This window comes from Aplysia californica, unplaced genomic scaffold (genome assembly GCF_000002075.1).
Source record: "Aplysia californica isolate F4 #8 unplaced genomic scaffold, AplCal3.0 scaffold00026, whole genome shotgun sequence".
NCBI lineage: Eukaryota > Metazoa > Mollusca > Gastropoda > Aplysiida > Aplysiidae > Aplysia > Aplysia californica.
Window position 1 is genome coordinate 1,906,460 of NW_004797296.1, and position 12,199 is coordinate 1,918,658.

A 12,199-nucleotide genomic window follows, 5' to 3' on the forward strand; every position below is an offset into this window, starting at 1 on the left:
GTCATGCTCATTCTGTGCAGGAACAACATATGGGGAACTGCTGCTTTTTCTTTCCTCATCCTTACATTTGTCATTTTTCCTCTACACATGTACTTCTTTGGTATGTTTGTCACTCTTTTGTTAACTGCTATTTCCGGGGTGCCTTGATAATGGAAGCAGATTTTGTGCTGTTGAGGCTAGAGAGGTAAGCAGAATAAACCAGATTCCCCGTTTGGGACGTCTCTGTTAACATCCAGCCCTTGGCGCTCATATGATATTATGCAGTTGCGAGCGCCGTAAAACCCCTACTAAAACAAACAACAACATCAACAACTGAAAGCAAAACACTGATTAGGTGCTAGTATAACAGTCTTTATTCTTCAGAGAACATTTACATATATTCATAGCCAGCAACTGTCTAACTCTCATAGTGAAATGAAACATTCAAACCTAAGGAGTCTCAAACAATATTCCTTTCCGCACAAAAACCTTTTTTTATATCTCACATTTTGATAAAAATATTTAGAGAGGACAGATATGAAAATAGGTAAAAATTTCCAAAGTACACCTCTGGGAAACCTGTCCCACCCTTACGGTTCTTCAAGGGAACAGATCTATTAGAACTGGCTATATATTAAAATCTGATGATGTCTGCATCATTTTGCTCTCTACCCCAAGTTGGCTGACAAACAGCAATTAATACTTCCAAGTATTGTAATGATAAGTATGAGACAAATTCTAATTCATTCACTTTATCCAAAGGTTACCATCCAAGGCAGGTCTCAACAGTCAGCCACTAACTCGACAGACCTCAAAGGATAACATACCAGACTGTGCGCAAACAGAACTCATTCTTGATCCCAGAAAGTTTGTTACTTATAAGTTCTGGCTATGCCCTTTAAAAAAAAAATGTATATTCTTACTTCACACACAAGTCACGAGCTATAGATCTAGACCTGAAAAGTCAACAAAGCTAAAATACCCACAAAAACAATCATAAATCAAATACTCACTTTCAAATACAAGAAATGGATTTGCAGTTACATTTTTCACAGTGTTATTATGACAGACAAAGCCAGATTTTTTACAGGGTGGAGCTAAAGTCACTTTCCAGTTACAGGTCAGATAACACTAAAGGAAAAAGAGTGAATTTTTTTGCTTGAGATACTGTTCATGTGCGAGGCTACACAAACATAATATATATACACATGAGTATTTAGCTTATGGGCCTGGGACATAATATATATACACATGAGTATTTAGCTTATGGGCCTGGGAACTAATTTTAAATACAAAAACAGTAGAACAGATGTTACGGGATGGGAAGTTTGACATGACTGTTACTAGGTTCACCCACGTTGGTTCACTCCTCACAAGAGAATTCAAAGGTTAGTTTGTTGATGTCATTGCAGCATCATACTTTTCCTCTCAATGTTACGGTAAACATTGTGGGAATGCCTTCCACTTTCAGCTACATAGAATCAAATTAATTTTGACATTTGATATGGAAAGTGATTTTTGCACCACCCTGAACCAAAGAGGCCATTCAAAATAAAAAGGATTGGGAGGGGGGGGGGAGAGAAAAAAACGCCATGGTGTGATGTATAAACTATCGAGATGAACACAGACGAAAAACTGTAAGTAAACGTTGGATAGACTTCATTTCACATAAAATCAAATCCAATTATTTATGCTTTATTACAAATAATCACAGATCATAGAGCCTGATATGTTTCTGGCCAGAGAACAGGACCGTTCAGGGTCAGAGCATTGCTCCAAGTAAAATAGTTTATACACAATTAAAAGAACAGATGAACACACTTCTAACAAGCAAAACAGTGACCTATTCATGATCACCACTGAAAATTGGCGTATCCTTTTTTTTAAAAACACGGAACACTTTACAGAGAGAAAATCAAGGTATTCCACTGAATATGAGAAAAGATCTTTCTCCAATTGCTAAAACAAAGAAGAGTTGATGCAGTTTTCACAAAAATTATTTTCTCACCTTGAACAATACTTGTGACTAAAGAGCAAAAAGAAATATGTGTCATGACGCGCTGGAATCAGTGGCTCGTCAGTTTTTGGGCATATGGGGTTATTGTTATCATCTTAAAGCCTGTTCATTTGACTTCCTTTTGGTGAAAAAAATATCCATCTGTGTGGAATTGAAGTCTAGATATTTGCGATTGAAGGAGGTCAGGGTCGCCGGATTTCGGAGGTAAAATTAGTGAGAAAATGGCCGCCAAGTTCGGTAACTTCCATGGCCTGAGAGTCGTTCTTGGAAACTGAAAATTTACATTTTTGTGCCTTTAAAAATGTTTTTCAGTAAAAATCCACACAAAATTGTATTTTTAAATGGATGGAAAAGGTGTTCAGTCCAAAAAAAAAAGAAAAATTGCCCATCGGCCAAAAAAATGCAGACTTCTTCAATTTCATTATTTGACGAGTGCCTGATTTCACTGTGATGCCTCACATGTACAGTCTCTTAAAGGAAACACATTGGTTTGTACTAAATAAAAGAACCATGTAATTCCATAAACTTGTGCTTTGTGATTATGTCACTAATGCAATACTTGACATAAATACTTTTACAAGAACACATCATTCAGATGCAGAAACATTAGGTGATCTGAGAGGTGAATACTTAAAACACATTAAGTCTCTATCACTTTTGTAGTCAACTTCACTCAACAGCTGTCAAAAACACAGTAGACACTGAAGAAACACAAGGAGTCTATGAGACTGTCTTGAGCTAGAAGGTTGTGATGAGATCAGATCTTCCCCCAGATATAATACTGCATGAAATCCAGATTCCTTGACATTAAACATTCATATCCTTGCCCTCAAAAGAATGAGGCCACTCACAGGATCCTAAAGGTTAAAAGAGGGTATGAACAACACATACACACAACTCTAAAGGTGACTAAATCAAGCAAAACAATAGCTACTGCCAAAGTAAACAGTTTTTGATTTGTTTAGAAAAACAAACATTTGAGAAATAAGACGTTTCCTAGTGTCAAGCTGGTGTACTGTGGGGTACTGTGTAAAAGTAAAACACCTAGCTCTTACTTCCATTCAAGCAGAGGAGGGTCTATGGTTTGTTTCACAAGTTATGCTATATCACTTAACTCAATCTCAAGCCACATAAACATTCTCTGCACAAAAGTAATACACTAAGCACAGTAATATCAACTATCAGAAAATTATTGAAAACGTCAGGGAAAAAGAAAATGAACAGCCAAAGACAGTAACTGTAAAATTCCTCAATATACCACAGCCAAGTGTATCCAGCAGGTTACACTCTATTCAGATATTATGCGGGAAAATGATCTTTACCATTAGAAAAGAAAAAAAAAATGTTTATTTGGAAGACCACCATAAAAATTTCATGCAACTTTTGCACAGTTTGAAACCTAAACTAATCTCAAATATTTATCACCGCGTTTCTTTTATCAATTGAGCATTTGAAAGTTTACTTCATTAGAAGAGTGACAGGCAGACATTTTTCCATGATTCCATACCTTTTTCCACTAACTTCAGATGATACTTCTCAATGGTTTCACAACAACGTACATGTCTCACTCATCGCAATCGAAAACAAGCTTGGAAATGAACAAAGATCTTAAACCAAATTTTATGGCAACAACTATCATCAACATGAGTATGCTAAGGTGCACATATCTGTGCATTGCTTACAAGTAACAACACACGCAAAACCTAATGAGCTGCATGCACCTCACAGCAGTCATCACATTAGCTAAACCAGTTGCTGCACAACATCATCTATTCACTCTCTTTTTTTTTCTTTAGTAGATCTGTAAATGACACAACATCTGACCAAACAATATATGGCATTAGACAAGGGGGTGGGATTGGGGTGGAGAGGGGTGTAGTGAGAGGAGACAGGAACACGGGAACAAAAAAGAGGAAACATTTTCCAATTTTCCCATTTCCACTACAAAATGGCCAGCAGTAATAAAGGGCCTCCATAGATGTTTACACAATATACTATTTCCAAACTCACAAACACACTTCTATTTCCAAACTCACAAACACACTTCTATTTCCAAACCAACAAACACACTTCTATTTCCAAACCCATAAACACACACGGTAAAGATGAAAGACATCCCCAGCATAAAGGCAGACAGCCATGTATGCATAAATTAACCTCTTGATGCGAAAAAAAAATCTTCACCAAATCATGCTGACACAGAAAAAAAAAATTCTAGTTCACATCTAATTGTAAGAGGAAACAAAATCCCCAAGAAATCAGCTAATCTAAACGCAAAAAAAACAACAACCTGCCCTTTGCAGAGCTACAAAAACATTTGTCATAATGCATATTTTCATTTGGCTCTACTAATTTGCAAAAACTTGGGAGTAGCCTACTGTTTTCAAACAACAAAAATGTTACAAACAAAATAAAACAACCCAAGAGCAACGTAACTACTGTTCAAAACCCTAAGTACAATTTATGATCTACACTCAATAGCAACACTCATTTTGGCCTGATGTTCACGAGCATACACAAAATAAGGGAGTGTAAGCATCATAAACATAACACATAACCGAAACAATTGCAAAGCAAGCAACCCTGAAAGCTTTTCGTTAAAATTTTTCGGTAGTTTTGTTTGATTTTGTAAGCCAGTCTATTCATTATCTCATGTCCCTCTGGCAAAATTTTATATCTGAAAAACAGAAATGCAGGTAGCAATTTCCACTCATAACAATTAATCTTTATTTGAAACAAAGCTGAAACAAAAGATGCAATGCTGAAAAACAACTGGTCTAATGTAAATACATGAAGGGCTAATTTCACACTCTTTATACACTGAGGTGATCACAGTCCAATCCAAGAGCCCTGCATAATCTCTTCACAAAAGCAGACAACAGAAACAAACCACACAGGGAAAGCCTTTCTACATTTCATAATAACCCTCCTTCACAGAAGGCTTCAAATACAATACAAAATATCATCTTCAGAACCACAATGAATGCAATCAAGGGAACAGTTATCTACTCCCTCAGCAAGACAGCTGTTCGGCTTTTACAGTACAACATTTTAGCAAAGAAAAATGACAAAAATTTACCTGCTCAGCAAGATGGAAAAGGCAATCATTTCAAAACTGAAAATAAAATCCTTCTGACATTAGTTGACTCAGTTTAATACTATAGCCCTGTTGCAAACAGATCTAAGATGGAGGCCAGTTCAGTTGCCATTACAGTACCCAAAGGCAGATCCCAGACTAGGAAAGAATAAGAAAGAAAACACTTCCCGTGCACGAAAGTACAGGGAAGCAACTGATAAAAAACAAAAAGTAATCGCTTCTCAATTCTGAGGACGCTACGGTAAGGGTGATTAAGCAGTCAATCTAAAACGACCACAAATCATTCTAAAACAAGATCAAATAATCATTAAAAAAAAATTAAAATTAAAAATGCTAACATTTTTTTAATGAGCTAGGTTTACTGCTTGAGACGGGGGACATATTCAAAGAAGTCGTTCAGTAAAGAGGAACGGCAAAGTCAGGAGAGACGCAGAGAAAAAAGCAAATTGAGAAGAATTTGCTAACAGTCTACAAAATAATAGGATGTAATTTTTGGAGCTCGACAAAGTGCATCAAAAGAAGAGAGTGTCAGCCTTACACCCACAAAGCAGGACATATACAGTAAGATTAATAAAAAACATTCAGGAAAATCAGCAGACTTTCGTGACGTCAGAATATTTGGCAGTCTAAAAACGTACTTGAACTACTCCTCAAAAATCTGAATGTAAGTGAATCAATTCTGTGAAATAGAAAAAAAAGAAATAAACAAATATGAGTCTGTTAAGGAAGAAAGGCTGGACCATGTGTGGAAGGTCTGCGTCCGTTCCAACAACAGCACCAACGGCGAGGAGGAAGTACCAATTACAATCCACCGCCTGATGAGTTGTCCTTGAGCACAAAGCGACGATAGGCCTTGTTCATCTGTTCCAGGAAGATGAATGTGAGGACGGTGTGGGGCCCCAGTCGGGCGTAGTACGGCGTGAAGCCCTTCCACAGGCTGAAAAAGCCTTCGTTGCGGATCACTTTCGTCAGTACGTCCTGCAAGGAGAGGAACAGATTTTAAAAATGTAAAAGTTTCAGTCATGGGATATACTTTAGCTATGAATTTGGTTACATTCAGGCCGTTCACTGACCAAATGCAATTAACAGCAAATTTTAAAGAACCCTCACTCTTTAAGGCAATCTGCGGGAGAGATTATCCCTATTTTTACCCAGTTTGACCATACATTTCCCCCCTCCATTTTTGAAACCTACATCCATTTCTTTTAAAGTTTCGAGCACCCGCTTCAATCAATTATGTTTAGAAGTCTTTTAAAAATGAGTTTTAAAAAACTATTTTGCAATTTTGGGTCTTGTTTTTTTATATTTTCTTCATTTTTTTCAAATGTTTTTTTCCGACTTTAAATTACATCTCCTTTATTTTCCATCTGAATAGCTTCATTATTTTACACATTGTCCGTCCATAGGTGACCTGTAGTGAACTGTAGTGAAATAGAGCCCTTTTTGAAGAAAATAAAAGATTAAATTACAAACAGTGCCTTTGCTGGGAATTTTTTTATTTTTTTTACTATTTAACCACGTACATATTTCCAGAGTCCATAATTATTTTCATAATCATAATATTACAAATCTGGCGTTCTTTGAGCTTTACGTAGGTGTTGTAGTTTGTACTTGCTAAAAATGAAAGCAAACAGACGAAAACTAAGAGAGAAGATAGCTTTTGAAATTTGATGAAATTATCCAAAATGGCGGATGTTAGCTTGGTTACCACGGTTACCATGATAAATATTTATTAGAATTTATTCTTTGATGTCTGACTAATAAAAATATATCTTTGTTGCTATATATAGTCAAAGGATATGGATTTTAGAAATTCCACAAGCAGTTGGCCTTATAAATAAGAAACCCGTAAACAACAATTTCCCTTACAGACACAAGCAACCATAATATAAAATGAAAACACATATAAAAAACCATAACAAATATAACAGAGTGGCCTACATGAGAATCAGTTATAAAATTCACAGCAAATATGGTACATTTTAAAAACTTGTATACATGGGGCTACTGGTACAACCTTACTCCAAGGATGATCATAAACTTCTAGACAGCCTTTCCTCCATCATACTACATTAGCATCCATTGAAAGAAAATGATGCATTTATGTGAATTGCATCTGTTAACAACGTTTTGATAACTTTCTTCAAAATATTAACAGCTTCCTAGCATAATGCATTCAAAATTGTCTAAGACAGCCACCCATTATCGAGGAGTTAAGTGGTTGTCTAACACAGGTGAACATCTTGGACAGTGTTATAATATTCTTTAGAAAACGTAAGGGAGAGAAGTAGGAACTGGTCCTTTGTACAGGTGGTTGTGTTTGACAAGTGGTTGTTCGACTGTACTTTAATTCAGTATCCCATTAGAGCAAATCTCCAGATATAATGAATTTGTGAGGTGTTGGGGTTTGTAAAAAGAAACAACAAATCCTCAAATTAATTCAGAACTGTAAAAAGGAAAGAGGTAAGGTGGTTTATGTATCTAAATCAATTGAAAATATTTTTAACAGAAAACAAAACAAAAAAAATATATTCCAAGAAATGGATCTTACCACAGCCCCCTTGTATTCTGGTTTGCCATCTATCATCTTCATGTTCTGTATTCTGTGGACACAGAGAATGTTGCAAGGGCTTGAAAAAATAAGTGTGTGGATGGGCACCTAATCAGGAAAAAAAACCTCTTCAGGATCTATAACAAAGTAAAAGCAGAGACAAAAACACAGGAAGGTGCAAGAACTTTGAAAATGAAACAATGTGTTATGACTACATGGTCTCAAAAAATAATTTTTTTAATAATTGAAAATTACATTTCAGACACAGCAATGGTACGGTTAAAGTTAGATTTGTGTGGAAGGAAAAGCCAACATGAAGCAGGCTACTCTAAGGTATCGAATAAGCCCCCCCCCCTCCATTCATTTTCAGTTTTTTTGCGCACCCCCCACTCCTTATTCCAAACCCATCCTTTATTATTTTCCAGCTTGCCACGACCGACGATCATGTGAAACATTATAACTAGAATCTAGATATCTAGATCTAGGCTTTTGTTGCATAGCCCTGAAGCCGCCTGAATCGATCCAAAACCTACTTTATCACGATGCCCGACCGCATACTAGATCTAGTACTGGTAGATCGAGGCCTACTCTCGGCGTGACCAGCTCAACACTGGCTGTGGGGTTTCCACAAGCTGGCTAAACTACACAGTCCAAAAGGAAGGGCAGAAAGTGCTGGTTTGCAAAATAAAGATTCAAAATCTGATATATTTTACAAATCTAAACCATGTCCATGTCCTAATTGCATTTAAATATGAAAATAGTGCAAGAAAAAGCCAAACTTCTATTAATAAATAAAAAAAACTTTTGAGCATTGGTTTATATGTTTTAATGAAACTGGTTTGTTCCTAAATGGGAAAAGTTGTCACAGTAACTTACTAAAATCACAAAAATTTCATGATCTCTTTTTCTTTTATTCACTGTAGGAGAAATAAAACAGATTTGTTCCCACTAGAACAGAGGTATGAGGTTGAATGTGCCATCCCCTGTTTTATTAATTTTAGACCATTTGTCCACCCCCGCCCCCTTTTATTCGATACCTTAGAGTATTACGCAGACCAGTTAATCTTTACTTATTGGATTTATTTATTCAATAAACAATTTATCACCTTTCAATGAGCATAATTCACAGCGCCACTTTTCGCCCGATTCTGTTACTTTTAGTTCGCGTGACTCAGCAGCCCGCCGGAGCTCCCCGGCTCGGGGTCACGGGGTTAATGAGCCCTGAAGCGACTTTGCCGCTGTCGGTCAGGAAGTTCGCATTTTTGTCTATGTTTAAAACGATATAACATCTTCCCCATCTCACATAGCAAACAATTACGCCGATGTACTAAACGCTCAAAGTCTTGAGATTTATTCTGCCTTAGAATGGTTCGTTTCTGTGCCTTAGTTTTTGTTCTAGAGAAGTGTTTGTAGAGTACCCAATTTGTCCTATTTTAGTTACAAACTTATGAATAAATGATTGTTAATTTAAAAAAGGCACGACAGATCTCTCCAAAATCTGTGTTAAACTGACTACGAATATCATGTCTTTTACCATGAGAAATCTTAAATCTGCGCGAGTAGTAATAGTCAAGTTATAAGAGAAGAAAGATGCAGATCTGCATTTTTTAACTAAAAACGATCAGCGTTAGCTCTTATTTTACTATTAAACAAGAGAAAGTTACTCTGCGTTTGTTCATGAATCATGCTGTGTCTGTGGCAGCCTGCATACAACTAAAAAGATATAAGTGATTTAAAAAACCACAAAACCGTGTAAATATATGGGTAGAGATAAACTTCTTGTATGGAATAAAAATAGTGACAGCTAACACATTCATTTTTAGTTTTTGTGTCGGAAATATGCGCGGACACAATTATGAATGTAAAGAAATCAGTCACATTGTCAGTTATTTCAAATGGTCATAGAAACGAAAAAAAAGCTGGAAAAGTCTGGTGCTAATTCAGTGTCCCTGGAAAGCTAGAAATTATTCTTATAACCCAATTACGAGAAGTCATCCTTATTATTCAGTCAACTTACAAAATCTAGACTTAGCGTTTTAAGAAAAGTAAGGAATTTCTGGAGTGTAACAGATACTGTTCGTGTATTAGATCTACGTTGAAGATGTATTCTAGCACTAAAATCGATTTGTACTTTTCATAGAGAAACTTCATGGTAACTTTTATAAACTTTCGAGAAAATATGCGAATATTCACGATTATATTAAACACATAAAGTTGTATTTGGAGGAACTACTTCATAGCGAATTGTGTGCCCGATGGATAAAATTGTAAAATTACAGCCTTCTATTATAAGCGCAGATACCATCTTTTCTGAGTATCTGCACCAATGTTATGTCGTTCATGTTCCATAAGCTCGACAGATTTTGACGATGCCTTTTTTTTATATTGATTTTTTAAAAAAAATTTTCTTTCACGCTAGTCAAAAAAAATTTACAATTTAGCATTGCCGACTCCAGCGCGTCTAACGAAATAACCAGACAAGTTACAACGTCCGTTCTTTTTTGAGTCTCAAGAGCAGAAATGCGTGCTTTGGATGCACTAAATGAGAATTACCATAAATACAAGGATACACCTTAAATTGTACGTTGAAAAGTACCAAAAATTAGGTCGGCCCAGACAGAGCAGCGACTGGGAGCTGAACCCCGACGTGATAAGGCGCCCGGTGGGGAACCCCCCGCGGCAACTAAAATTCCACTGCCGGTGCGCCGTGAATTAATCTTTTGCCATCACTATGTGTTTTCATGCCCTTTAGACAAGACTCAATAAATCAAAGAAGTATCAGGGTTTAAACATTAATTCACACACACACACACGCACGCACACATACGAAAAAAAAATTGTAAAAAAATAATACATAAATTTTAATAATAAATAAATAGATAAATATATACAATTTTACTTTATTTGAGCAGTTACCTTGTCTTTGCAATGTCCACAGGCATAGAGGCAGCAGTTGTAATGAGACCACTGATCATGCTGGCCACAAAGTGCAAGAAGAGGCCGTCAGAGAAATGCCCTGATGAGAGAAGAAAGATACATCCTTGCTTTACCCTTTTGATAAAATGCATTTTGTATTCCCTTGAACTTCAAAATAAAGAAAATTGTGCAGCTCCATGATGCACTACATACATCAGTTTGGCATTGCAGAGGTTAAACCAAATGTCCAAAAGAAATTGAAGACAACTTTCTAGATCTTGGAGGGAAAATTTGTTTTTTTAATACATGGACTAGAATCAACACATCGGTATAATTAATTCTGTACAATAAATTCATATACTCTGAGGCTTTTTTTTGTGAATCAACATTGAAGTCTTGATGATGCCACAGGATTATCCTTCAATGAGACCAAAATGCTCAAATCTAGATAGAACCAAAGTGTACCTTTTACTTGAGACAAGATGATTTTTCTTTCACATTTCATAACTTAACAGATCAGATACAAAATATGCTACTATTACATCACTAGTCAGATAGACAAACAAGGGAATTCTACAGCTGTTATTTATTCTCAGGTTGCAGTTAATCTTTAAGCTGTTGATGTTTGCTGGAGTGCATTATCCTTTCTTAACTATTTCTCCCTGAGCACATATATTGAAAGCCCCTATAGGCCTATTTGTACATATACATACATATATATATATGTATGTATATGTACAAATAGGCCTATAGGGGCTTTCAACTGATATAGTCTTCCAACCAATTAACTTTTAAGGTGGCACCATATTAAAGACGACTTCAACGAGCAAAACTGAGATCATAACTACCATATATAACGTGAGCTGACAGATTAAGAAAAAATGCCCCAGTAAATCAGCAGTATGTAATAATTAGATAGCCATATACCTGTTGATACAAGAATCTGCTTGGCTTGTGAATAGGAGGCCAACTGGGCAGCATTGACTACCATGGCACGGCCCACTGTGGGAATACAGCCCTGTCGAAACACACATATAGAGATACCATTGTTTGCAACAACAAAAAAATGATCATGATAATATATAATTCTAAAAATAACACAATTCTAAAAAGTAAAGAAGTAGAACCCTCCCTCCCCCCTCCCATTTGGCTAACTATAAAATTTTTAAAAAAGAAGAGAGTGGGGTTGAGAACTACACATGAAAGATGGAGAGTATTTAATCCTTTTTACACTTTTATACAAAAACTTTAGGCTAAATCTCTTTGTGGATCTGATAAGGATTGCATAAGAAAGCAAAAAAGCCAAGCTAACAACTGCAACTCAAAATTTTTTGCTTTCAGCAATTTTAAATGCCAAATCATTAGGGTAAATCTAGCATCCCACAAGTTTGTCAGGTCTGACCTTCACTTTCAATGAGTCGACGCTTCGATGAAAGAAAAACTTGCCTAATATTGTAATTTTCAAAAATTAATAACAACACGATCATGCTCAGAACATTAACAACACGATCATGCTCAGAATGTATCAAGAGATGAGCAAAAAGGGAAAAAACCAAAAGTGTCCAAAAGAGCATGCCATAATAGCAGTTTCTTCCCTTTGCTTTGCCTCTGAACCATAAGGTTAACTCACTTGCGACTG

General features: G+C 36.1%; 1 protein-coding gene across 1 annotated transcript in view; it reads right to left on the reverse strand.

The window, feature by feature from the left end:
- Window positions 1-330: 330 nt before the first annotated feature.
- The window catches only part of LOC101855846 (mitochondrial 2-oxoglutarate/malate carrier protein), a 26,494-nt gene continuing 14,625 nt past the window's right edge, over window positions 331-12,199 (reverse strand). The window contains exons 7-10 of the mRNA XM_005091158.3: window positions 11,488-11,578; window positions 10,561-10,660; window positions 7,645-7,696; window positions 331-6,071 (exon numbers count right to left, since the gene is read on the reverse strand). Of these exons, the coding sequence (XP_005091215.1) occupies window positions 5,895-6,071; window positions 7,645-7,696; window positions 10,561-10,660; window positions 11,488-11,578 (420 nt within the window). The 3' untranslated portion in view covers window positions 331-5,894. The remainder of the gene's footprint in view (window positions 6,072-7,644; window positions 7,697-10,560; window positions 10,661-11,487; window positions 11,579-12,199) is intronic.